This window comes from Gymnoscopelus microlampas (assembly GCF_963454915.1).
Source record: "Gymnoscopelus microlampas genome assembly, chromosome: 15".
NCBI classification, from domain to species: Eukaryota; Metazoa; Chordata; class Actinopteri; order Myctophiformes; family Myctophidae; genus Gymnoscopelus; species Gymnoscopelus microlampas.
In genome coordinates, this window is record NC_139952.1 from 19,400,218 (window position 1) to 19,427,409 (window position 27,192).

General features: G+C 40.8%; 2 protein-coding genes across 2 annotated transcripts in view; both read right to left on the reverse strand.

The window, feature by feature from the left end:
* calcr (calcitonin receptor) overlaps positions 1-10,693 on the reverse strand; it is a 70,850-nt gene extending 60,157 nt beyond the window's left edge. The window contains exon 1 of the mRNA XM_084079828.1: positions 10,250-10,693. The gene's annotated coding sequence lies outside the window, so the exon portion shown is untranslated. The remainder of the gene's footprint in view (positions 1-10,249) is intronic.
* An 11,688-nt stretch (positions 10,694-22,381) lies between these two features.
* Positions 22,382-25,515, reverse strand: tfpi2 (tissue factor pathway inhibitor 2). The gene is made up of 5 exons (XM_084079958.1): positions 25,389-25,515; positions 24,672-24,842; positions 24,200-24,379; positions 23,586-23,759; positions 22,382-22,906 (listed from the first exon to the last, which is right to left on the reverse strand). Exons 1-5 carry the CDS (start codon positions 25,459-25,461, stop codon positions 22,818-22,820), a joined length of 687 nt encoding a protein of 228 aa, XP_083936084.1. The 5' UTR covers positions 25,462-25,515; the 3' UTR covers positions 22,382-22,817.
* Positions 25,516-27,192: the final 1,677 nt, after the last annotated feature.

Genomic DNA, 27,192 nt, shown 5'->3' on the forward strand with positions numbered 1-27,192 from the left:
CCCGCCCACTCTCCTCCTCGCCCCACCCCTCCCCTATCCTTTCCTTTGGGGGGGCGGAGCAGAGGCGATGATTGACAGGCAAAATCCCTCAACAGCGAAACCCGCAGGCAATGATTTCTTTTTTCATTGCAGTTGAAAAGGCTTTAGAAATGTGAGAGAAAAACACCTGCCATGGATCAATGGAGTGGAATTTTTTGTTAAAAGTTTTAATACACGTTTGAAGGACCATGACAAAGACTTTTAATGTGTGGTAAAACTTAACGTCATGCAACCTTTAAACATGGGTTTGTCAATCTGTGTACTTTGCATTAGTGGAGATGGAGATGTTTATCTCTCCATCTCCATGGATATGTTTATTTAAACAGCATTACGTTTATGTAAACGCCACTTGGGTAATTACAAATAGCATGTGTTTGTGTGATAGTACTGTACACGATCAACACAGAGCCATATTTTCAGTACCAGCATGGTACAGTATCACGTGTTTCATTTCTAGAAAGCACACAACACAAGTATAACTCATTTACGGTTTCATCGCAAAACATTTTTTGCCTGGAAAATTACCTGGAACATGATCTTGCTGAGAAAAAAAGCGAAAACTATTGATCACTTCCTGAGTAATCAGCAAAGGGTTCTCCCTAGGGTTCTGCCAAGCTGTATTCAGTCATGAAAAAACAAAATAGGAGGTGATTACACCTGGTATAATGGCCCAGGCCTTGAGCCACGGTGAACACTGCAGCACTGCAGCAGCACCAAGGTAAGAAACGAGGGTGAGAATTAAAGTGTAGGCGAGCAGCAAAGGAAATCAATCAGTGGTGTAAAGGAGTCATTGCTCACTGGGAAATTATTTCCAATGAGGGATAACATAATAAGTCAAAGTAAGCTACCTTCATTATCACCAACCGAAGAACTTTAAACATTTTCATTTGTAATCTGTCATTTCAATTTGTCTCCAGGTGCCACTTTTACTTTCATCTCATTGTTATAATGATTGATTGGACATACAGCCTCACGTGTGGCGTCCAACTTTTCCTTCAAGGCGTCTAGTCTCTCCAGGCTGCCAGGGTGAGCATGTTATATTATCCATCACTGACACTGGGAATGGCTCCTGCTAGACAGCCGCTACATTATTCTTGCCATTTTCCCTATCTCCCTAGTCGCTCTTAACCCATTTAGACCTGAGGCCGGTTCTGAAAATGTATTCTAAATCAATTACACAGTTTTCTGAAAAAGTTTGAGAACCACTGATATGTTGCTATATCAGTGGTTCTCAAACTTTTTCATGTCAAGGACCCCCAAAATGCTATGTGTTTGGCCAGGACCCCCATCTCAAAATATTTTGCTCCATGATATGGACCCCCCCAAAAGCAAGGATTTCAGTTAAAAAGGTTTGCTTTAAAATATATATATATTTTCAAAGATTTGCTAAAAAATTCAATATTTTTTCAAAATACAAGCTACAAGTTCATAGCACGGCACAAAGTGACGCACTATGAGCTTGTACATCTGCTATTTTAGAAAAATCGTGACACACACACACTCATACAGTATATAGCTAAAATCTAAAATGACACAGATGCTTTCCCGGTTTTGATGGGTTCAAGGAAACTCACTATGATGGTACCATTTCTGTCTAATCACTGTGTTTCAGAGGCAGGCTGTGGATAGATTGAAAATATACTGAATGACATCTTCAACAGGATCTCTAACTTTTTTTCTTTCTATTGATACATTGTCAGTTGCTACATTTTAGAATGCTAACGTTCCAGGAAGAGAAAGTCTGTAATTTCCATTACATTTGACATCCCTGCAGATGATGTCTTCAGCAGGTACATTGTCAAGTGTTCCTTTAACTCTCTAATGTCACCAAGAGGCTAGCATCCGGCTTGTAAATTGAGGCTATATAGGAAGTGTAACAGTTCATATGAATAGCCTGTAGTCTCCCTGTTTCACCCCTGCTGGTTGCAGAAGCAATTAGGCCCTATTCAAGCGGATGGGTTTTTGAACTTTACACTTGCACGTTGCCTGCCAAGGATGCATATACGCGTCCTTTCAAATCCAACACTTGCCTGCCAAGGACGCATATGCGTCCTTTAAAAAACAAATCATGTTTTCAGTGAACGCTAGAGGGCACTCTTCGCCAACCTATGAATGATCCCTTGACTATGAGAGAAGGCTAGAACCGGAAATGACGTCAGCCCAAAAAAAGTCACTCAGTCCACTCCTATGTTATGAAATTTAGAAAAACACATCTTTCTCGGATTCCACTCCCAGACTGTCCCTCTGAAGATCTTTGACAGATTTCAGAGATACATCAGCATCATGTGATGCTGCCAAATGAGGCTGACCAGAGCCAGCATTTCTCTAAATGTCAGTGTTTATAATAGGAACAGGCATATCTGAAAGGATAATCTGAACACCTGTCATATACTGTACTATAGAGCAGCTTGGAAGCCCTTATGACACAAAGAGAGCTGGACATAAAAAAGATGAATCCACAGAGTAGACTGAAGAATCTATGTAATGATGGCTAATAAAGCTTGTGAAAAAAATCAGTCTGGAAGGAGCGAAAGGAACCAGACAGATTCCTCTTCAAAAACTAGGCATACAGCGGTGAACTGAAATTATATATTTATTTATTTTAATTGAATCTCATTATTTTGATAACTGAGACAAATCCAAAGATTAAAAAAAAAAAAAACATATCTCCAAAAAGTGGCTGGAGAGCAACCATCAATGGACACTCTTTACTCTCTGCCTGTGACCCAGAAGTAATTATGCCCGATCAGATTGCCTTGCCAGGCGAGAGAACGCTATCAGGGGAGTAACACCGCTAGGAGAAGCAGCAGTGTGGAAAACTTCTGCCAAACTAGACCGAGAGAAGCTATAGATAGATGGACAGGAAAGAAAGTGTCTTTAGCGTGAAGAGAACCAGGATGCAATTGGTCTTGGAAAAACAAGAGAAAGGACAGGTAGAGAGAGAGAGTTAGAGATCGGCATTGCCTTGCCAGCCCCAGTGCCCACAGATAAATGAAGTGAAGAGAAGAGAAGAGAAGAGAAGGGAAAGAGAATGTTGAACAACAGGATTCAAGCACACTTTATTAAGGGGTGCATACAGTATGACAGGCATCTGGACTAAAAGCTGCTACGAACAAAGGCAACTGGCAAGCATGTTAGTAGAAGAAAGGGGGAGATTAAAGCGCAAACAGCCGACAAAATGATCAAAATGAGACTGAAGAACTGGACTGCAAACACTAATGAGGTATAGACAGAGAACAGGGAGAAAGAGTGTGTACGCATATGTGTGTGTGTGTGTGTGTGTGTGTGTGTGTGTGTGTGTGTGTGTGTGTGTGTGTGTGTGTGTGTGTGTGTGTGTGTGCGTGCGTGCGTGCGTGCGTGCGTGCGTGCGTGCGTGCGTGCGTGCGTGCGTGCGTGCGTGCGCGCGCGTGCGCGAGAGAGAGAGAGAGAGAGAGAGAGAGAGAGGGAGATAGAGAGAGAGGGAGAGGGAGAGAATGAGGGGAGATACTGAAACGTCTGGGAGTGTTTCTGTGTGTTTCTCTGTGTGTGTGTGTGTGTGTGTGTGTGTGTGTGTGCGTGCGTGCGTGCGTGCGTGCGTGTGTCTGAGTGTCTGAGCTCTCAACGGATATTAACACAGTGTGTCCAAAGTGAAGGAAAAAAAACATAATTCATATTTATGTTATGTTTTTTGTTATTTTCTACAGTTAAGGCTTCACAGCTTGGTGATTATTAGTTAGTGATATCTCTCAACTCAATGGATTCACTGTAAACATCAAGTACAGCTGGTGCACTATTCTGTCCTCATTATAAAAACATAATTTCTTAGACTTGTTATGAAAAAAGGAACGTGTGGACATTTTAGATAAAAATAACGAAATATTCATATACAATTTGTCTAAAAATCTCCAGAAAATAAAAATAACATCTAACTTCGCCCCAGTGCAGTCAGTGTGTGCATTCATGCAATGTCCAGTGTAATTGTTACAGATTAGATACAGAGTTCCTACAGTGTGCCAACACTATGTATTCCACACTTCCATTGTATACACTAAACTTCAATTGTATACAATGGAAGCACATGCATAATGTGAATGGAATGTTCCACTGGATACATGAAGTGCATCCTGGATGTGCAGTAATACAGCTGTTATGCTACACACAATGCAGGGTATTACAGTTTGCACGCTGCATAGAATTGACAGCATTATGGCACTTTGTACTGCACACAATGCACAATATGGAAACAATAATACTGCCTTCTCCAGGATTCAATTAAATGTTAAATTAACATTTAAACAGCTTTAAAGGAGGCTTATGTGAGCTACCAGTTTTCAGGATTGGTTTATCTCAGAGGTGAATCACATGAAATAAAAGCCGATCATAGCGTTGCCATCCATAAAAAAAAAAAACCCACACACACACACGTCTGTGAGGGCCAGGATACCACTGCCAGAAAATGTCCTCGCCTCCAAATATTGCCATTAGAGTCCAAGAACTCTTAAATGATTATCTTTTCATGAGCTTAAATTCTGGCCCACACACTACCCTTTAAAACAAAATAATGGCGAGGTGATGTGGAAGCACACGTCTCGTGGCCACACTAACAACCCCTTATTATTTCAGATAGAGTAGGGCACATTCTATCGATCAAGGAAGTAGGGGAGCACGTTTTGCCATTTGCCGTGCAAGCTGCAGCCTCTTGAGTGGCAGGGCCGCCAATTGACTCCGTGTTCGCAGGGGTAAGGGAGATGTGAGGGCAGGATGTATCACAACACTGTTGTCTAGCGTGCACCATGAAAACTCATGCTTCCTTGAAAGCAATGACAACTTCATTCAACTGAATAGAGCAAATCCTGATAAGCCACAGACTGTGAAAACAATCAAGAGGAGTTGAACATGTAAAAACATGTCATCATTACCAATCTGCCCTACCTCAACAACTCATTTCTCTCTCTCTCTCTCTCTCTCTCTCTCTCTCTCTCTCTCTCTCTCTCTCTCTCTCTCTCTCTCTCTCTCTCTCTCTCTCTCTCCCTCCCCATCATTCCCCCCTTTCTCCCTCTCTCCCTCTCCTTCTATCATACACACACTCCTTATAGCCATCCATTCTATTCTAGCACCACCTATTGATACAAGCAATTTGTGTATGGATGCTATCACTGCAAACCCCTACAGTGCTGTTTGTTCCTGACGTTTTGAGATCTTTGCAGCCAGTCCATAAATGTCATGTGTATCAAATTTCCAGCGTGTTTGTTTAACGAGCAGAAGTACAAATCTTTTTTCTTTTTTTTTGCAAGGTTCTAGTAATCCAACTAAACTGCTCGCACCAACCACCTGCACATTTGTCAACAGCTTTCAGGGGTTGAGAAAACTGGCAGAGATATCTCAACCAAATAAAATTTTATGACAACAGATTTTCTTGTCCTGGGAAAGAAAAAAAAACTCACAGATGAGCAAGTAAAGTTCACATCTGAGTCGTGTGGAGAATTGGGCATGGAAATCGGAACTACATGAACAATAAATGAAAAATGTCTTTAACTTACTGAATGTCCCACAGCTGAGTTGTTCATTTTGCAACGCTTCATAAGCATAACGTCCTACAAACAGTCCAGCGTGGGCAATATTTTCTGCTAAGCCAACTTTACTGTCCCCCACTAGTCTATAAAATTCTTTACGACATTTACAGAGATCTACTACTGTGTAGACTACTGGTTCTAAAAAGTGGAGTCCGGGGACTCCCAGGGCTCCTTGGGGGGGGGGGGGGGTTCCAGGGGCTCCCCAGCTAAATGAAGAACATTTCAAACACTTATATATATATGCCCTATCTTATGTTTCAGCTATTCAAAAATGGCAGATCTACAAGGGCGCAATGTGTCGCGATGTGACGTGCTGTTAACTTGTAGATCTGTTATTTTCTAAAAATGGGGGTCCATGGCACAAAATCGTCCCTGGCACTAAATAAATATCACTTTGGGGGGTCCTTGACATGAAAATGTTTAAGAAGCACTGCTGTAGACAGTAAACATTACGAGCTGGCCAGATGTATGGAGAATGGAGATGACTGGAGACTGATCGATGGAGGGCTCGTCTGAGGACGACGTGGAGAGATAGCGATTGACTACTAGACCATTGGTTCTCAAAGTGAAGTCCGGGGACCCCCAGGGGTCTTTGGGGGGGTACAGCAAAATGTGTTAATATAGCATCACAAAAATAGCAGCTCTGCAAGCTCACAGCACGGCGCGCTATGAGCTTGTAGATCTGCTATTTTTTAAATATACCTTTGAATATATATATGTTTTAAAGCGAACATTTGCAACTCAAATCTTTGCTTCTGGGGTGGTCCCTGGAACAAAATATTTTGAGATGGGGGGGGGGGGTCCGCGGCCAAATACATATCATTTTGGGGGTCCTTGACATGAAAAGGTTTGAGAACCACTGGACTAGACAACATTACTGAGATCTACTACTGCAGCAATGCTTACAGAGAGCTCCTGTCTATCTGAACAAGCAGCGTGAATCGTGGAAGCCATGACCTCTGGCACCACAGTAGTCTGTTATTTTGTAATGGGAAAAGGATAAGCCACACCCTTGGACCTGTCCTAATCTGATACATGGCTTGCTAGCATCGGAACTCCAAACATTCATCTGTGACATTTCAATCCACGTCCATGATCCTGCCTGGGTTCTCAGAACAATTTTAAAAACTGGTTCTGGGCAGTGTTGCCAGATTCTGTGAGAGAAACAAGCAACCAGGTCTAGGAAAACCAGCCCAAAATAAGCAACTATGGGCCACATGAGCACTTTAACATATACATCAGCTATTTGAAAATAGCAGAACTACAAGCTCACAACGCGTCGCGTCGCAACGCGTCGCGACGCGTTGTGAGCTTGTAGATCGGCTATTTTCAAATAAAATCTTGCGGGGAAATTATAATAAGCAGATCTGGCAACCCTGGTTCTGTGTCTGCCTAGCAAGCTTTGCAAAGGAGCCAATATAACAGTAATATGTGCTATGACAGTAAAATTACCATAATCATCTGGCTGGCATGAAAAAGCATGGAGTCAAAGGTGAGGGCCTTTACACATTGACAACTTGGATTGTGAAAAAGCAAGATTCCATGCTTATTACCTCTGCTGATAGAGCTGTAGGCACATAAGTATGTTGAATTTGTCGATTTTGCCTTGACTTGTAATTAGAAATCTGCCTTGTCTGTCTGTCTGTCTGTCTGTCTGTCTGTCTGTCTGTCTGTCTGTCTGTCAGAGAGTGACATTTAGGGCTATGCTATCCATGAATAAAACATGGTCCATTATTCTGATCAATACAAAGAATAATAGCCGGCTCTGAGATAATCCACTGACCTCACCTGCATCATAACTCAGCTAGATGACATGTATTGCATGTATACTGTAGGGGTGTGTCTGTGTGTGTGTGTGTGTGTGTGTGTGTGTGTGTGTGTGTGTGTGTGCGTGCGTGCGTGCGTGCGTGCGTGCGTGCGTGCGTGCGTGCGTGCGTGCGTGCGTGCGTGCGTGCGTGCGTGCGTGCGTGCGTGGGTCTGTTCACGTACATGTCTATGTGTCTACAGTACTTTGCATTTCCTTCTCTCAGGGCAATTGCCTCAGTGCCGGAAGATTAAAGGCGTATTGCACTGAAAACCTGAAATTATGCAATGCATGAAGGGGGCACGAGAATGCCACTAATTGCTCCCATCGTTCATTTCATTGACCCCATTCATTTGGGGTTATCCAAGCAGTTCCCCGGACAGCCAGAAACCACTTAAGTCTAAAAGATATTTTTGAATTTGAGGTACTATGCCCCTCAAAAGGCCCAGCCTTTATCTCATCTTTTCATGATTTTTCTCATCTTGTGTACCTCTATCGCTACCATTCCCTTCAGATGGGAAGCAGAATTGCCACATGCTTCATGTCTGCTCTGACAGACAGAGCATTGGATGATGAATGGACAACTTGACTCTGAAATTCAGAGAGCGGCCAAAAGTGTTTCCAAGCGTGCTCACTTCACTGCAGGGGTGCTTCTGCTAAATCGCTCTATCTGTCTGCATTTCTCTCTTGCTTTCTGTCCGCCTGTTGTCTGTCGGTCAGTCTCACTCTCTGGTGCCATGATGTGAATCTCTCTCTCCCTCTCTGTACTCATATATCTGTCATACGTCTGCCACCGTTTTCCTTGCTCTGTACAGCGCTGTCAGTTTGCGGCAGCCCTCCCTTCACTGCCTGATGTTTGCAATTAACTCCATACAAATCCCTCTGATGACACCACAAGGCATTAGCCATGAAAAACAAAATGTTAAATAAACCCAAAGAAGAATCCTAATTTCACAAGGCCAAATTCTCTTATGTCTCACTTTCCACCCACTTTCTGCCCCTGTTCAGAATCAAACCTTAGGCAGGCCGCATTCAGCAGTGAATTGAGGTTATTTTTCTTTCCGGCTCAGGGGCTGACAGGCACATGAAGGAATGCTGATTCCCCCTTCTGCCAATATGCACACATAATCAATAAGTGGTTGAATGCCGAGGGTGGTTCGAAACGTTGTCAAAAATTATCACGGAAAAGGCGAACTGCTGGCAGGATAGGACACATGAAAAAATAAGCAGCTGTGCAAAGTCAAAAGTCCAGTCTGTGAGGAAGAATCAGAAACTAAGCAGAATCATATGCTTAGTTTAATTCTCTGCAGGTTACTCACTCACTATGATAGGCTGTCATTGGTGCAGTACAAGAAAGTCAAATGGTACTGTACAGTATACTGTGTGTGTGTGTGTGTGTGTGTGTGTGTGTGTGTGTGTGTGTGTGTGTGTGTGTGTGTGTGTGTGTGTGTGTGTGTGTGTGTGTGTGTGTGTGTGTGTGTGTGTGTGTGTGTGTGTGTGTGTGTGTGTGCGCTTATAGGCTACCGTATATCTTTTTTTAAGAGAGGAGCTGTGTACCCTGTGTGGGTATACATGCGCGCGAGTGCATGTGTATGCATATCTTCATAGCACACACTTACGCATCCCCATCCCCACAGCTGCAAAAAAGGACATTTACAGCGGCTACAAAAAATGTATTAATCTAACAATTTGCATAATATGGGCTAATTTAGGAAATTCTGATGGAAAGTCACCACCGCGAAAACAGGTGCCCTCTGCATATCTTAGGCTACTGTGAACAGATGATTTTTACTTTAGGACAGTGGTTCTCAACCACTGGTCCTGGGACCACCAGTGGTCCTTGAGGAGGTTCCAGGTGGTCCCCAGCTAAATGATGGAGAGTTGGTAACCAAATGGACCCTTGTAGATCTTTAACTCTTGAGTGTAAAATGAAACCAAATGGAACCATGAGGTTTAATTTTAGCTCTAAAGAGTTACATTTATTGTTCAACATCTGCATTACTTAATTTACAAGAAGTCTACACAATTAGAGAATGTAGAAAAACTGTTATTTTGATCAACGTTTGCCTGAATTAATCTCTCCTATGGTACCAACATCAATACAGCATGGAATTGTGGACAAAATCGTATCCAACGATAACAAAATGTTCTACGTTTTGGGTCTGAAAGGCTAAATCTCATCAAATGGTGGTCCGTGGCTCAAATGCCGAATACATAATGGACCTTGATATGAAAAGGGTTGAAAACCACTGCTTTACGAGTCTATAAAAGAGAATGTTACAGTAATTAACACATTTAGAATGCCTTAGCGAGAAGCGAAGAAATCGAGAGAAATAATTGTTTCCTGACTATATAGCCTACAGGTAAGTTTGACATTGATAGTCATATGGAAGCCATAATCAAAAACAATCAAAACCCACTTAGGCTACTTTAAAAGCCCAAAGAAAATATTTTAGAATAAATGTTAAATCATGTAGACTAGGCTACTTCACATTCTATGCGTTCCTACCTTAATCCCCTCCATTGTTCAATTGAATCCCTGTTTTGATTTGGGAACCCAACAGGAGGAATTAAATCTATTTATAACCACAGATAAATAACAATTGGAAAGGTCAATGTCTATTTATTTCGCGTCTACAGACGCACACACCCACAGATAGGCATTTTCTCATCAGACAAAAAAGGCAAATAGGCTATAGGTGCAAATGAAGAGAATAATCGAAAAGCACTTTAAAAATAAAAATAAAAATACAAATAAGGAAGTATGGCCACTGGCCAGCATACACAATTTGTCTCATTGATGGCTGCACACAGCTCAAGAAAGTTGAAAGCAAGAATCAATCGAAAATCTTACCTTGAGACTTATAGAAACTGAAATTCCACTATTTCAAATGTTGTTCAACACAGAAGAACACGATGCTGTCTTCTGGAGCTTCCTCTGAAACTCATGTTCATCATCATCGTCCGTCCGGCGCTATTTAATGCGGTGACCATACACAAGTTTTTTTCCCGTCCATGGATATAAAAAAAATCACATTAAAATCAATCAAGTGATTCGACTGTCTTCATTTGCCGAGGCAACACCTACTTTTTTTAACGAGCGCAAATGAGCAGCGCGCGCTTTATTGGCGCCTTGGTAACGAGTAGTGCGCCCGTCGGTGTCCGTTTGCTCTGTCTAGCTGTGACAGTTCTGATGACTACCCGCACGGTAATCCAAATGCACCTCGAACAGCCTCCCGTTTCACAGAGAGAGAGGCAGAGAGCTATACGGTGGCGGATCGTGAGCTCCTCCTTGGCTTGCGACCGCTCTTCTTATCAGTCTGTTAAAGACACAGCGTGGAAAGCCAAGTAAACGCCAAGTCTCGCCGGTGCCAATGACGCTCCAGCCTCCACCAGACTTTTTAGACTGGACCAGACTGCTGGTGCTGGCTGGTGCACGTTTTGTTTTTGTGATCAAAGGGTGTTTTCTTTGGATTTCTTTCAATTGTAGATGAACATTAACAGGCTATTGTATGAGACTGTCCTTCTTGAGCTTGTAAAGATGGCCAGCCTAATGAAAAGAGATGAGAGAATCATCATGATCATCATCATCAGTCATCATAGGGTGAATATGAAGAATGCTACTGAGTTATCTATAATGTATTTATATTTTACACATCATTGTCATTTATAGCTTTGTAGGCTAATTGATATAGACACTGCAAATCATGCAAATTAATTTTGACTTACAAAAATAATTATCTTGCCAAAGGCTGTATTTTAGAACAGATGAAAAAATATGGTGAAAATTAATAGCTGAATATTTTTCATCATCATCATCATCATCATCATCATCATCATCATCATTATCATCACATCATCATCATCATCATCATCATCATCATCATCATTTCATCATCAACATTATTTATAATAATAATTCAATCATTTCAATAGTTCTAAGGTAAAAACAAAAAAAACGTATTTAACTTAAGAGAGCACAAATTTTGTTCCAATTACAGTACATTCTTGGTTTCACTGTGCATCATTCAGTCCAACTGTACAGTCAGGATCTGATTACAGTAGGCCTACAATTAGACCTGGACCATCGGGTGATAATGTTTAATGATCAATTATGATGATGAACCCTGTAGAAAACTAGCAGGAGTCCTGTGGACTGTACCTATCACTGTCATAGACATCAGTGTAATCAGGCAAGCATCAGTTCACTTCCTAAAGGTATGTTGGCAAACTTTTTAACTTCACCATAATAACAAATCAGCATCGTTCTAGACAAAAGAAGCATCAGCATGTTAAACAAATCACAAAGTTGAGAGAATTTTGGGTCCTATATCCTGAGTCTATAGCCCACAGATCACTGATACTTTGACTGAAAAAGTGCCACTTCAATTCTAATCGATTTGAAAAACTTAGATTTGATTAATTGAATTAATTCATTTCAAAAATAGTAAATTCAAAATGAGCCTGTCTACAATCTTACAATGCATCGCAACGCCTTGTGAGCTTATAGAGCCACTGTATTTTTTTATATTTTTCTTAAAGCTATAATGCCCAAATCAGGTTGCCGATAGTGGTGTCAACACAAAAGGCAAATAATGGCCAATATATCGGCCATACAGATACTGTATATCGGTCAGTCTGACTCTACTCAAAACGTAGAGAGAAGGAACGAAGTACACATAGCCTACATATCAAAACAGTTGTGAACATAATCACATTTCATTTTTTTAGGGCGGGGACAAAAACTAATTTAACAATTTTGACATTTATTCAGGCAGGCTCCTTTCAAGTTTTCCCAAAGATGTTATATTGTCCATACCAGTGAGATCAAACAACCTTTGTTTTAGTCAAAGAAACGGTGACAGTAAAAGACAGAAATTCATATAACTGAGAATGTGAACACATTTTTCTGTCCACAAGGAATGGCAATTTGGGATTTTCCTTTGATGTGGCAGTTGCATTGTTTCATGCTTGGTAAATAGACAACATCTGTGAAATAGTCACCATGGGAGCTACTTAGTAAAAGAATATAAAATGTGTCTTGATTCGTATTTTCTGCAGCTTTCTTTTTGCACTTAATTACACTAAAACATGTCCAGGTGTTTGTCTGGATGTGTCATCCGGAGTTTGCAGCTCATCTGTCTTCTTCGCATGCGCGCGCACACACACACACACACACACACACACACACACACACACACACACACACACACACACACACACACACACACACACACACACACACACAAGAAGGGGGTTTGTTGGGCATGAAGCTGCATTTTTATAACATATTATTACAGTGAGATGCCTGGTGGAGATCAAGGAAAGCGTAAAAGAGATCCTTCTCCCACAGTGATGACGACACATTCACATCCGAATGAAGACAATTCATCTTTTATTTCCTACCTCAAAGGGCTCCCCCCCCCTCCTTCCAAACCTTCCCTCCTCCCAAATTGTCCATTACTGTTGACTGATGCAGTGTCTTTAAATGCACAATCCAACCTACAGTAAGTCACTCTCAGTATGCAACGCCGCAGGAAGCCTGTCACCCTGAGCCCTCGTCATCAGCATGTCTATTCAGACCGGTTGGCCATGTCTGAAATGATGTGGAGGCAGAGAGTGTTCATGGGGTGTGGGCCATATATGTGACAAAATGGAAGTCTTTAAAAAAGGAAAGGAAGAAAAAATAAAAAATTATACTTGTAATGGCAATGATGAAAGGAGAAAGCAGGACAGAATGATGCATGATATGACGATGAGATAATGAAGAATGTGATGATGCAGTACCATTGTGTTTAATGACTGGGTGGTGTTGTCCTTCCACAGTATGCTGTTGTTGGACTGCAACTAAGGAATGAGTCACATCAAAGAGACGGATAAAGATATATTCAAACTAAACTCAACAGTGTAAACATTGGATCATGTTTATCATTGAAAGGCATCAACCAAATAATGATGACAAAAGTGAGATTTACAAGTGGCTCTGCAAGGTTTTTTAAAGTATTGTTTTTTCCATTATCTCCAAAAAGCTCCTATCTATGCATCTATTTTTGTTCGATTTACTTCTGTCCTCAAAAGGATCTTGTTATGAATGATAGAACTTGGATAAAAAAAGGATACAAATGGTAGCAATTGTATTTCTTAGGAAAGGGGGACCCATTAGTGCATCACATACAGTATGATGATATCCGTGTAACATTTTAGATATTGAAGTTTAGATTATGTATACTGAAGCATTTTTTTCATGATAATCATACAGTAACATGTGACACAACGCAGCCACTATGGTCATCCTGCAGCTGCACACTTCATCTTACCAGGTCTGAGGAATGAGGTGAGGTGTTTGCTGCTCTCTCCATCATCACTCATGGCATACTATGAGCCCCGTTTGGAACGTCACTCTCCACGATAGCTCCGAGATGAGGTCCTGCTGTCTCGGGTCCCGGCAGAGGTAGAGTCTGTCCAAATGCAGTGAAGATCACCTTTTTCGCAACATGGTATCCAAAAAGGAAAGGTAGTCCGAGACACCTACAGATGTTTGCAATTTCGCCGGAAACCGGCAGGGTTGGAAAAAAAAACGTTTAAATCGCTTATTTAGTCAGCCTGTGCCATATATATTGTCCCATTCAACCCAAGAACCCCCCGACGGCAGGTGCCAGTACTGCTCCCGATTCGGCTACAATGGTAAAACATGGCACAGGCTGACTAAATAAGTGATTTAAACGATTTTTTCTAATTTTTTACCGAAATTGCAAACATCTGTAGGTGTCTCGGACTACCTTTACTTTTTGGATACGATGTTGTGAAGAAGGTGATCTTCACTGCATTTGGACGGACTCAACCTCTGCCGGAACCCCACACAGCTGAATCTCATCTCAGAGCTATCCTGGAGAGTGAGGTTCCAAACGGGGCTAGGCATACTAATAGGTTACACAGCTTGGCCTACAGCAGCCTAATTTATATTTGTGTCGTATGACTGTTGCTTGCCGTAGATAAGTGACTTTTGGCTTTTCACTTGAAAATCAGTTTGAAGTACAAATTAGGTTTCAGAATGTAACTCCCCTACAGTAGCTTCAACCATAGAAACCGGATTAGAAGCCACATGACTCCTGACTCCTCATCCTGTTTCAATCAAAGTTATTGAGAACCAGTGGTGGAAAAAGTACTCGACCCCAGTACTTGAGTCAAAGTAGGCCTATACGTACTCGCACATAGCCAGGGATGCATTGGTCATGGGACGCAGTAACACGCCGTCCCACCAGTCTATTGAGCAGAAGCACGCGTGCACATCGATTAAAAACAACCTTTAAGTTCACACCTCAACAAAGTTTACAAAGGCTGCCGACTGCCCGGTGTCACACCGGCGTGAATTACAGTATTTTTTGTGTGAATTAACATAGGGTTGAGCCTAGATGCATATCAATTGTCCATTGCGTGACATGTAGTGTAGGTGTTAAGCGACGTGCGCGTGACGTCTTTAAAATAGCGTCCCACCAGAGACAGATTCACCAATACAACACTGCACATAGCACATCAGCGAGCTGGATGCTATCCTATCTGGAGGGGAGAGAACAGGTGGTAGAGGTGAACAGAACCATGTCTCCCCCCTCCCAGTGAGTTTTGGTGTTCCGTAAGGAAGCATACCAGGGCCTTTACTGTTCCTAATATATGTAAACGACATGACATCAGCTTGTTCTGCAACTTATTCTTGTTCGCGGATGACTCGGCTCTGCTGGTCTCGGACAGAGACACAAGTTAAAGGTTGAAAAAGCCCTTAGCTCTGAACTCGGTAGAATCTGCACCTGGCTCGCTAATAACAAACTATCATTACACCTGGGTAAAACTGAATCCATTCTCTTTGGGGCCGAAACCGGCAAGGCCGACAGCTCCACAATAAAACTGGGTGACAATGTTATCACAAGAAAAGAGGAAATTACCTACCATTCCATTTTAGAGGCAAATCTTTCCAGTGATAAATTGGCAACTAAAGTAATCAGAAAAGTCAACCAAAGAACAATATTTTTGTACAGGATCTCCTCTCTGTTCAGTAAGAATACATTGAGGACTCTAACAGGAGCACTCATCCAAGGTCACTTCGACTATGCATGCGCCTCATGGTACCATAGCACCACAAAGGCCTTAAAAACAAGGCTCCAGACATCCCAAAACAAACTGGTAGGCTACTTCTTGGCCTTACATCTACAACTCATTAAACCCCTGCTCACTTTGCTAGGGTCGGATGGCTCAGGGTAGAGGAAAGAGTACAGCAACTTGCAATGGGCCTGGTCTACAAGATACGCTACACCACAAAGACACCTATGTACTTGTCAAACTACTTCATAAACGTCAATGAAGTCCACAATCACAACACCAGGGGGAGCTCTGCTAATCACGTTCAACACAGATTTGGCTCAAACAAGGGGTTAAATTCGTTCTCCTGCTATGCAGCAAAAATGTGGAACGCCCTACCAACATTAAAAACAGTAAAGGAGCGTACATCCCTACTCTCCTTCAAAACCGCTCTAAAAGAGCACACAGGTGGCTGCAATTCGAAACTGCCCCTGTAAAAGTTAAAGCCCCGCCAACCTCATACTGTTTACTGTACTTTTTATTTTATTTATCTATATTTTATTTATATTTATTTTTTCCAACTGTTTATATGTTTTGCATAGTAGAGTATATTTGTCTGTCATTAAATGTGTCGATGAATTGAGTAAAAGGACCCCAATGGAAACAAGCCATAGGCTTTCTTGGGTTTAAAATCCTCTTAGTGGACCTTGTATTGAAGTGTACTTTCCTGTGCTGTAGTCAATTTCTTGAGTGGTGCCTGCAGAGCTTCTACAAGTCAGCCTGTCTGTTTGTATGAGCACAGGATAAACAGCTGCAGCTGATTGTAACACAAAGCTGCAGCTAATTACATTAATTAAACACAAAAAAAAAATGGGCACAGTGCTCACAAGCAGAACTCAAAGACATGCACACACACAGGCCGGCACTGCCCGAGTGCATACAAAACACACACGCACACACACACACACACACACACACACACACACACACACACACACACACACACACACACACACTGGCTTGTGGGAAAAGATTATGGGATGTCTTTACATTGATATTATGGGATGTATTTTTACATTGATATCATGATGTGTTTTTACATTGATTTTATGGGATGTATTTTCACATTGATATTATGGGATGTATTTTCACTTGCATATTATGGGATATATGTTTACATTGATATTATGGGATGTGTTTTACATTGATATTATGGGATGGGTTTTTACATTTATATTATGGGATGGGTTTTTACATTGATATTATGGGATGGGTTTTTACATTGATATCAGCACTTGCGCAGGAAACAGGGATCAAATCAGGGATAGAAGAGGAAAGTTACATAATGCAGCTTTAATATCAATTTTGACATTTTCCCCCCAAATGTAAAGATTTTCTAGAAATTTTCAGAAAACAACAATAATAGTCAAAATAGCAGATCTACAAGCTCACAATGAGTTGCATCATGACGTGAGCTGGTAAATCTGCTATTTTCACTATATTTGAAATAGGGCTTAAAATGTGTTTGATTTAATATTTTATTGACATTTTGCAAGTACAGCCGTACAACAATTTTTTTTTAAAATGGATGAGACACAAAAAAGCCAAAGGCTTGTTTCCATTGTGGACAAACAAGAACAATACTCGAGTAAATGTACTTCATTGCTGTCCACCACTGTTGAGAACGCAATTGTATGTTCTCTCCTGGTACAAGCCTGCCTGGCGGGCTGACTCTGACTGTCACGACAACTGAGAGTACATGGGCTCTGGCTCACTCGGTCCATGGACCGAGACGTCAGAATGTCTGCCTTGATTTACTGTGGTAATCAGTGAAGAAAGATTGCTGTGCACCTCTCATTTGCATACAGAACACACCCTGCTTATTCAGAGACTCTTTTACGGTTCTACAGTTCCGCTCCCCTGGGTGGGTGTGGGGGTGGTGCCCACAGTTGGTTTGGCCTGCCCAAATCTATATATTTTTAAAATCGCTTTATTAAACAGCAAATTCAATTGTGCCGTTGTGTTCACCTGGCAGGTCTGCGGAGAAATGTCTTTAACCTTTGGTAATGGAAGTTGGTAATGGAAGTGTGCAAGCAGCAAAGGAGAATGTCGGCCAGGCTTAGATTGAAATCTTTATTATTTTTCTGCGCCTTTTTTTGTGTAAAAAAAAAGATGTATCTGCTTCCGATGGAAAAAGGGACACCTGTATTCATACGTACGGCTCAGATCATTATTAATCTTCCTCACTATGATTGGAGAGAATTGAGGTACATTTGGAGGAGGGCAAAAGCAATAGATCTATCTTCAACAATGAGTCATAGGTCCGCACACTGTGATTATTTACAAATGGAAAAAGCACATGACTACCCATAGTAAACAGTATCAAGGTCGCCTGTGAGCGACAGATACAGTTTAGTCAATATTTGACAATGTTTAGGTAGGCTGTACTCAGAAAGCAAATGGGGAACTATATCATTGTTATTCAAATGAGGAGCAGCAAGAAAAATTAACCTTCAGCCCCCACAAATTATTCTAACACCAAAACAACAAAAAGATATTTTTAAAATTACATTAGGTCTGCAGGTGCAGCATAGGTGGCTGAAGAAACATGATTATTACTACACACACACACACACACACACACACACACACACACACACACACACACACACACACACACACACACACACACACACACACAAACATTCCCTAAAGACATACTGACTCAAGTGGGTTTCTCTCAATTTGGAATCTGTACCAGTTATGCCCTCGTCAACATCTCCATCACAGTTATGGAGCTGTTGGAGTCATGTCAGCATATTTCAGTCAAGTGGCATCAGCAGCCAGCCAGACATTGAAGTGCAGCCCACTGAGTCCAGTCTATATCCGTCATACACACATCTACATACTCCAGGGTGAGAGGGTGAGATGGCGATGGAGAGGAGACAAGAGGCCCCTCTTTGGCCAGCTGAGAGTGGTGGAGTACGCTGGGGAAAATCTAATGCCATGTTGGAAGAAGGAAGCCGCCTGGCTGCCAGAACCACCCAAAACATCAGACATTTGGTTATGGGTTAGTCATTACACAGATTAACAGTTGGCAGCCAATGAGGAGACGTGCATAGTAAAGTGCAAATTTCCAATGGTGAATTTACCTGGAGTTTGTCATTCCTGTAACCACAGATTATTGAAAAAGATATTTCTGTCTAAGAGCTTGGAATCAGGGGAAACCAAGAACGTCCTTGCTAAGACCAAAAGACACCACCTTGAGCGGTTCCTTTGAATCAGATTAAATACACATTTTGCAGAGTAATAGAACTGATGTTTTACAGCTGATTCAGCTTTATGTTCTGTCTTTGTATGGCTAGCAACTAAGAAGATGAATAAATAAATCATCCATATCATTGAAAGATCAGTCAGGGACTGTGCTTTCACAGTCAAAGTCACCTTTGATCTGCAACAGAACAGCTTCAGGGTTTGTCTCTTAATGGCCCCAGAGATATCTTTCAATTCCTGTTCCTGGCTTTGAAAGGGACTTTGAAAGTCAGAAAACGGTCTTCAAATGCAAAAACAAAAGGGGGTTTTAACTTTATTTTTGCATTTGAAGACAGTTTGCAAAACTCTTGCTCGTTTTTGCTCAGACTTATATTAACGAGACAGAGAAAGTGTATATTTCATGTACTGGATACTGGTTAAGTGAAAAGAGTTCAACAACAAATCAAGAGATGGAGTTGGTACAACATGCACTGTAGTTGGTCCACCCTGTGGCTGTTAACAGCCTCATCCTACTAAAACTGTATAGGTCAAACTGGAGGTCACACTGTTCATCTGTGAAGGAACAAAGATACAGAAGGCATAATGTGAAACTCCAGCTTATTTATATGCAGGATATAAAGAGCTTTGGTCTGACTGAAAAATGCTGTTGCATCATATGTTTTTCAGCCAAAAGAAACCAGAGGTGCAATTTGGACTTGAGTCACACTCAAGACATAGATTTGACGACTTCATGATTTAATTGAATTCAATTACTTAATTTAATTGAATCAAGTCTTCTTGCGTTCTCTCTGTCTCACTGGAGAGAGAAAAGAGCAGTGACAGATGAAGATAAAGACAAATAGAATTTCTGAAAACAGAATCTTCATGTGAACAGTAATGCTTACTTATGGCGTTATTTATTCATCCATTTATGCTGCTCACTGTATTTCCCAGACATTATTTGAGTGGAAAAACAAAATTGTAAACTGCATGGATTATAGGCTACCTATTCTATTTGTAACAGGCAAAACACCACTTTTCCAATTTACACCGACTATTATTAGGATACAATATGATCCGAAGTTAAAGTTCAGGACTTAACTTTAGTTGGGACTTGACTTGGGACTTCAGGACTTGAGACTTGGTCGTGACTTAAACTGTAAACTGTGATTTAGTTCCACCATTGCTTGAAGAAACTCCACCTTAAACTTAGAATTAGAATCAGGTACTGTAAAGCACATACTCAAACAAACAATTATGCACAAACAAAAAGACAAATAACAAAGCAGAATATTTTTTTATTAAAAATAAATAAAACCAAGGTTTCTGGTTTTCTGGTTTTCAGCTGTCTGCTGAACATCACAAGCTCATTTGATTGGTGGGAAGTAGCAGTAAACATATGTAAGATGGTCAAGCTCCACCATCTGAAAGCATTTGTATTATATTATATTTTTTTGTATGCACTGCTATACATTGCTAAATTATCATTTCTGGGAGATTGTGATTAGGTTGTTCAATAAACTGAACCTGAATCTTCCTATTCTCTGACTCCAGCATTCTACACATTCGAGACTTACCCGCTCCAGCCTCTGAACGAAATAGACAATCTGCCATGCATTTGTATGATGAGAAGTATCATCACGTCATGGTCTCATTTTTCTTTTTGGCTGTTATGTGTACGTCTACCACCAGGGGGCATCAGAGCTTCTCCCCTTCAGCTGCAATAGCTAGTGTGCGGTTCTAGCTGTCCTGGTGCCATTGGTCCATGAGTAATTAAAAAGACTAGCAGTACCTTTTGCTCCCAGGATGAAAGTTGCAAACCACAAACCTCTAATATTATTGTTGTTTAGACATAATGTATTGAGACATTCAGTAACATCAATACCCCCCTGAACCCTGTTAAATAATCCTTTTACTTGTAGGCCTTATATCAACATTTTATACAACTTGTACATTTGTGAATATTGTAGCCTAATTTATAGAATCCATCACATATTCAATAATCAGCATGTTTCAATATTAAAGTCCATTAATTATCATGGTGAACGAGGGTTAAATTACTCCGTCTAATGTAGTGAGACTAATGCAATAGCCAGAGCAGGATCACTTCACGCAGCTCAGAGTCTGGTCCAAATCGTTAATAATCAGTACTAAGAAGTCTGCACCCATAAAGACCAAACATGTTCCAAGCCAGAGCTTTATTATAATTGAAAATTAACCACTGCTGCATACATTTGCAATATTTGTTATGGCTTTTGAGAATTAATATGAACCACAATAAAGTTGACAAGACAGATGGATGCACTTTTCCTGTAATTAAACTCAAATTGAAAGTTTGTTATGATAATGGGCCAGGGTTCATGTTGGGTGTTTGGAGAGAAATGCTCAAATACTCATGCTGGTTTCAGTGGTTTAACAGATTATAAATCACACATGTTTTCTTTTATCGCAGCCGCTTTCAAGTTCAGTCATGCCTTCTCTTCCTTTTCCCATGTCTGGTACGATGGTCCAATGTGACCTCTGAACCTTCCTCTGAACCTTGCTTTTACCACCATAGAGATGATAGGTGCAGATTCACATGCATTAATATCAATGGCTATGGAAAACTTGGTGTCGAATCATGTGCCCTGCAGGACCAAGTGCGTGCAGATTTTCACTTAAAGCAAACACTACAGAAGCTGATTTCACTAATTAGCTGAACCCCCTCCCTCAGGCCCAGTGTGTATTACAGTAATTAGTGAAATCAGCTTGTGTGTGTTTGGTTGGAGTTTTTAATTATAGTGTAGAAAGTTTACCTAACATGACCTATGCTCAGGTCCTCACTTCACCCAAGACCATCTTTGTCTTAATGGACCAGTTGACTGATGATGTCAGTGCTAACTTGCTTTCGAGATGCTGGGCCCACACTGTTATCACGACATCCCCTCTCATACTGCTTTCTAATGGATGATTTAGCTTTGGCTTTTGGCTCCTAATACAGGCTGCCTAGCCAGACGTAACTTCCTTATTTATACCTGATAGCAGTTTCCTGTCTTATTATACCTCTTCCATATCTTCCATAAATATTTATTGCTTAAAAACTCACAGTGCTACTGCTACATTATGCTATTGTGGGAGATAGGACACAGCAGTTTTAGGGCTGGGCGGCCACCCTAAAAGTCAGGCATTATCGCTTTCCTCTTCAGTATTCATTAAATATTTTGAATTATGTAACTCAGGTGGAAACGTGTGTGCGCGTGCATGCGTGCGCACATTACATGTACATGTATTCATGCAGGTGTGTGTGCATGCGCAGGTGCGTATGCATGTACAATTTAGGGAAGCATACATAAGGCATAAAGGTTCCCTCCTGATTCAAAACTGCAATGGAACAATCAAGAATGGCTCAAAGGCCTGATAAGGAGGGAAATACGTAATAGATTAGCAAAGAAAATATTTGGAAGTGAATGTGACTGAGAAAGTGAAAGGACTGTGCAAGTTGTCGTTTTTTTTTAACAGCCGGGTGATCGGCTGAATTGAACGCTGCCTTGAAGGTTATTGAACAAGGTGGGAAGCAAGATAAGAATATTGCAGACATAATCATTAGTCTAGATATGCTAGCTTATTACACAGCAAATAGTACAATGAATACACTAGCCCAAATGTTTGGGTTTATTTATTTTACTTATTTATTTATTTGACCAAAAATGGGATTAAATAAAGTACAATAAAAGACACATAATACCAATATCAAAATACACAATACAAAACATTAGTGCAAAAGTTAAACTTCTTCAACAGAATACAGTAAAAAAAGAACTTCATCTTAAAATTGTTTCTTAGAAATACTGTATAATATATACTGTAGTTGCCATTAGAAAACAAATGCATGTGCGATTAAAAATCCTCTTGGCAAAATATCAACAAACATGACTGATTCACATTTATCTGAATGGATGACCATTGTCTGTGCACTATATTATGAAAACTGCGCAAGTATCCAGTTTTGGCTGTCCATTCAATACTGCAGCATATATGAAACAAAATGCCTACTTCAATAATGGACAGTTTGTATTATATGTTTGTCCAAGTCAAAAGTCCTGAGACTAAGTGCCACACATCTAGGCCTGCAAGACAATGTAATGTTTCCTTGTATTTCTGTTCCTTTTGAGCCGACGTTGCCTTCCTGGGCTTGGGTGCTTTTTCCTTCCTGAGAAAAAGAAAAAGGCGAATGACAACTCATTAGTGTGATAGCTCTAATTCGTATCTTCTACTTTCCACAGTCGCATGGAAGGTCGGAGGCTTTTTTCCGGGCGAAAAAAAAGTTCAGCTTGTTCTGCTGATTGCCACATTCCAAATCAGTTGATCATTTGACTGTACAGAAATGTAGGAATTAGTTTTCCCTTTGGTTATAACATTAGGTTATTATTTGCTTTGCTGCTAATAAATGGTCCCTTGAACATTACTATTAGAAACCATATTATGTTTTAAAGCTAATGATGGAATTCAGGTGTGATTATTTATTACGCCTGGTTTTCTAAATGCATGTCCTCAAACAAAATAGAAAACTTTAGGTAGCCCCACACATTGAGAGTGGACCTTGGGGGTTGAATAGTCTTCATGAAACTATCTTCAGTATTTCGACAATTTCCTTATATATTTTGTTGACAGTGGTCCACTAGGGGTCTGTTTTTTACCCCCTCTTTTCTCTCTACATCAAATCTCTTTGTCAAAAATAGCTGATCTACAAGCTCATAACGTGTCGCATTGCAACACGTTGTGACCTTGTAGATCTGCTATTTTCCACTAAATGTCTGCCTATTATGACATGCCCAAAACAGAGACACTGGGGTTTGTGTGGTTAATCTGAATATATTCCCCTCCAATACCTTTAGCACAGACATCCATGCAGCTCAGCCTTGAGACAAAGTTGTTGCTGCTTCCGCCGCAGCCTGAATACAGGAACTCCTCACACATCTTTGTGACAGCGTTGTAGTAATACCGCGATATGGAGGCTGCACATCTCCCTTTATCCACAGGGTCCAGGCAGATCACAGGGACAGCTAAACAAACATTAAAAAATGAATTCATAAAAAGGGCATCTTTTGACAAGAGGCTTATCAGAGTAAACATGGCTGAGCTGAGTTTTACATTCTGCCTGTTGATAAGTGCCTGAAGACAATAGTGTTATTTTCCAAGAAATTGAAAATAGCCGATGGTTCTTGGTTGCTATTATTTAGGTGCAGTGAACTTTGCAACAATTTTCATCCTGCACTGGTTTTTATCACTTCCTTCAAGCATTGTGCATCCTGTCACTGGCTTACCAGTGTTATCCTATTTCCTCACTACTGTCTATGAGTATTTTGCATCAGAATCAAGTATAACATACATACAACACATCTGGCATATAGTACACTGTACAACATTTATGATGAAATAACATGAGACTTCATACCAGGAATAATGCATCCATTCCAATCTAAAACAGAGTAGGCCTACTCACTTTTGTGTGGGCTGCAGTACTCCTTGCAGGAGGCGAGGTCTGAGAAGCGGTTGGCATTGCCCTGGCAGCCACCATAGTGAAAAGACTCGCACTGCATTGTGGTCATGTTGAAGAAGTACCTCGAATGAAGGGCCCGGCAGGGACCTTCCTCCATGGGGAACCTGCAGATCTGCGGAATTTCTAGGGACAAGGAAAGAAAACTCTTTGAGGAATGTTTTGGAGACTACCTTTATATGAAATGTTCTTGAAGTTGTGGCTTCTGCATGCACATGTGCGGACTATAGCCTGATTAAATTCAACTTGGTTTATACTAAAAATACATTCATTAGTCACTTTGCATCCGTGGGGACATTAATAAATGCAAAAACACTGAATGCAGTAATTAAGAACAAAGACCCTCTAATATAATTCAGAAATTAGCTATGGGCCATAAAAGAGAAAAGCATAGTCAATTGGCCAATGCAATACTTACTTGGTATTCTAAAGCATGATTTCTGGCACTCCTGGTAACTTTTAAAGTTATTGGCGTTCCCTTGGCACCCTCCATAGTAAAACTCTTCGCATTTCTGAGTGATGGTGTTGTAATAATACCGCTGTATCTGTCCTTTGCAGGGTCCCTCGTCCATTTGAAGCAGGCACTCCCCTAAAAAAAAAGACAGTGGTGGAAAAATAACTCAATTATTTTACTTAAGTAAAAGTATCCATGCTGCAATGTAGAAATACTCTGTTACAAGTAAAAGTCATGTGTTCAAAATGTTACGAGTAAAAGTACAAAAGTATTGGTCGGAGCTTAGATCGGCTATTTTCAAATAGCCTATGTATAAAATAGGGTTTAAGTGGTAAATGCATGTTTTATAATAATATAATAATTTATATCTGCAAAGTAACTAGTAAAGCTGTCAAATAATTGTAATGGAGTAAAGTACAACATTTGCCTCTGAGATGTAGTAGAGTAGAAGTAAAAGTATTGAAATTTGGAAATACTCCAGTTAAGTAAAAAGAAAACTCAATTGTACTTGAGTAAATTTACGTAGTTACTTTACATCACTGCCTGAAAGTTGAGATAAATTGTGACAAGTGATACCAATTAGTTTCCACACACCAGGGATTAAACAGCTAGTGCACATAAGCGTCGCTTCGAGTTAGAATAAAAAACGAGAGGAAAAGTATAATGATCAGTGATGTTTACCTGTCGATGGTTTTGCGAAAACGTGGAAAAACGCGGAGAAGAACGTCAACACTGCAAATGCGTAAAGCTCCATTTTAAAGGCTTTGTTCTAAACTCCAGACTTTATGCTCTGATCCGACATGCATGTCCGACCACTTTTATAGTTGAGTGAGTGGAGTTTTCCCAAAGGGGAACACAGAAGGGGCGGGATGATGACTCACTTCCATTATTCTGATGGATTGGAGTGACATCGAATAATTGCACCACAGTCGTTACGTTAGTAGGCCTACAGTAGTGAGATTTGCGCATTCTCTTTTTTTAAATGTTTTTTTAAAGAGGAAATGGGTGTGGGAATGGCCGGCATGATGAGTGACTAAAGGGATATTGATATAAGGACGCCTGCCAACATCCGACTGTTTTAAAATGGGAGGGGGGCTCCCATGTGTTCTGGTGAATTTTGGGAGGGGGGCTCCCGCATGTGTTCTGGACTTCTGGTGAATTTTGGGAGGGGGGGCTCCCATGTGTTCTGGTGAATTTGGGGGGTTTGATACTATTATCAGGCTTGCTTTCATTGAAAAATGATGGTTACATTTTTAAATTTCATCCATTAAAAAACTAGGCCTACAGAAATTGATTTTATTACAGAAGCAATTAAAGACCCATCTTTAATAATGACCATTCATTAAAGCCTACTTAAAAGTGAATATCTCTGCAAGAGGGGGGTCCGGGGGGTCCTCCCCCATAATCTTTTTTAACAGAGTAGATATAACTTCCTGTGTTCTGATGAATTTTGAGAGTTTGATACCAAATTAAGGATCATCAAGGTGAAATGACAATCAAGGAGTCCTCAAGGACATGTGGTTTAAATCAAGGAGACTCCTGCAGAATCCAGGAGGGTTGGCAGCCCTGGATTAGCTGGATATAAGAAACAATAATAATTCTGTCAAGCAGCAGTACAGCGGCTCCAGTAACTTGTATATCTACAAAGCTCATCAGGCTTTGAAAGTACCTACTGTACAAAGTTTGAGCCTTCAAAGTAGGTCACACCTGGATTACACTGGGAAGCATTATCCAATGATGATAATGATGATTGGAATCATGATTATTATTATTGTACATTAATATTGTGCATTATTTTGTTTTTAATGTTTTTAATGCATTACTATTGTGTATTATTTTTGTGTTTTATTTCGTTTTTTTAATGTTTGAAATAAACATTCATTCATAATGATACTGATGTGATGATGACACACATGATGATGATGATGATGATGATGATGAAGACCAAAACAATGTAATATAAGAATGTATCATATTGTCATAGACCTCAGTCATCAGGTCCCTTAAGCTTCTTGCAGCAATGGCTCACTGCAAAATACCTTGAAGCTAATATGATGAATGAAACTTCTCAGTTTAGTCGTGGGCTACTTCCTACTATGCAATACAAAATATTGATTGGTCTCCAAGGGAATGACGCTGTTGTGAAACATGAGTTGTAAATCCAGTGTGTGTTTGTCTCATGTCCTTGTGCCCATGCCAAGTTTCTCTCATTGCCTGGCGGCCATCTGTCTGTCTGTCTGTCTGTCTGTCTGTCTGTCTGTCTGTCTGTCTGTCTGTCTGTCTGTCCTTCTGTCTGTCTGCCCATGCCTCTGTCTCTCTCCCTCCCTAGCCCTCTCACACACACACACATGCAGACGCACAGGCACACGCGTGCACGTGCACACACGGAGGCACACACGCACGCACGCACGCGCGCACACACACACACACACACACGCACACGCACACGCACACACACACACACACACACACACACACACACACA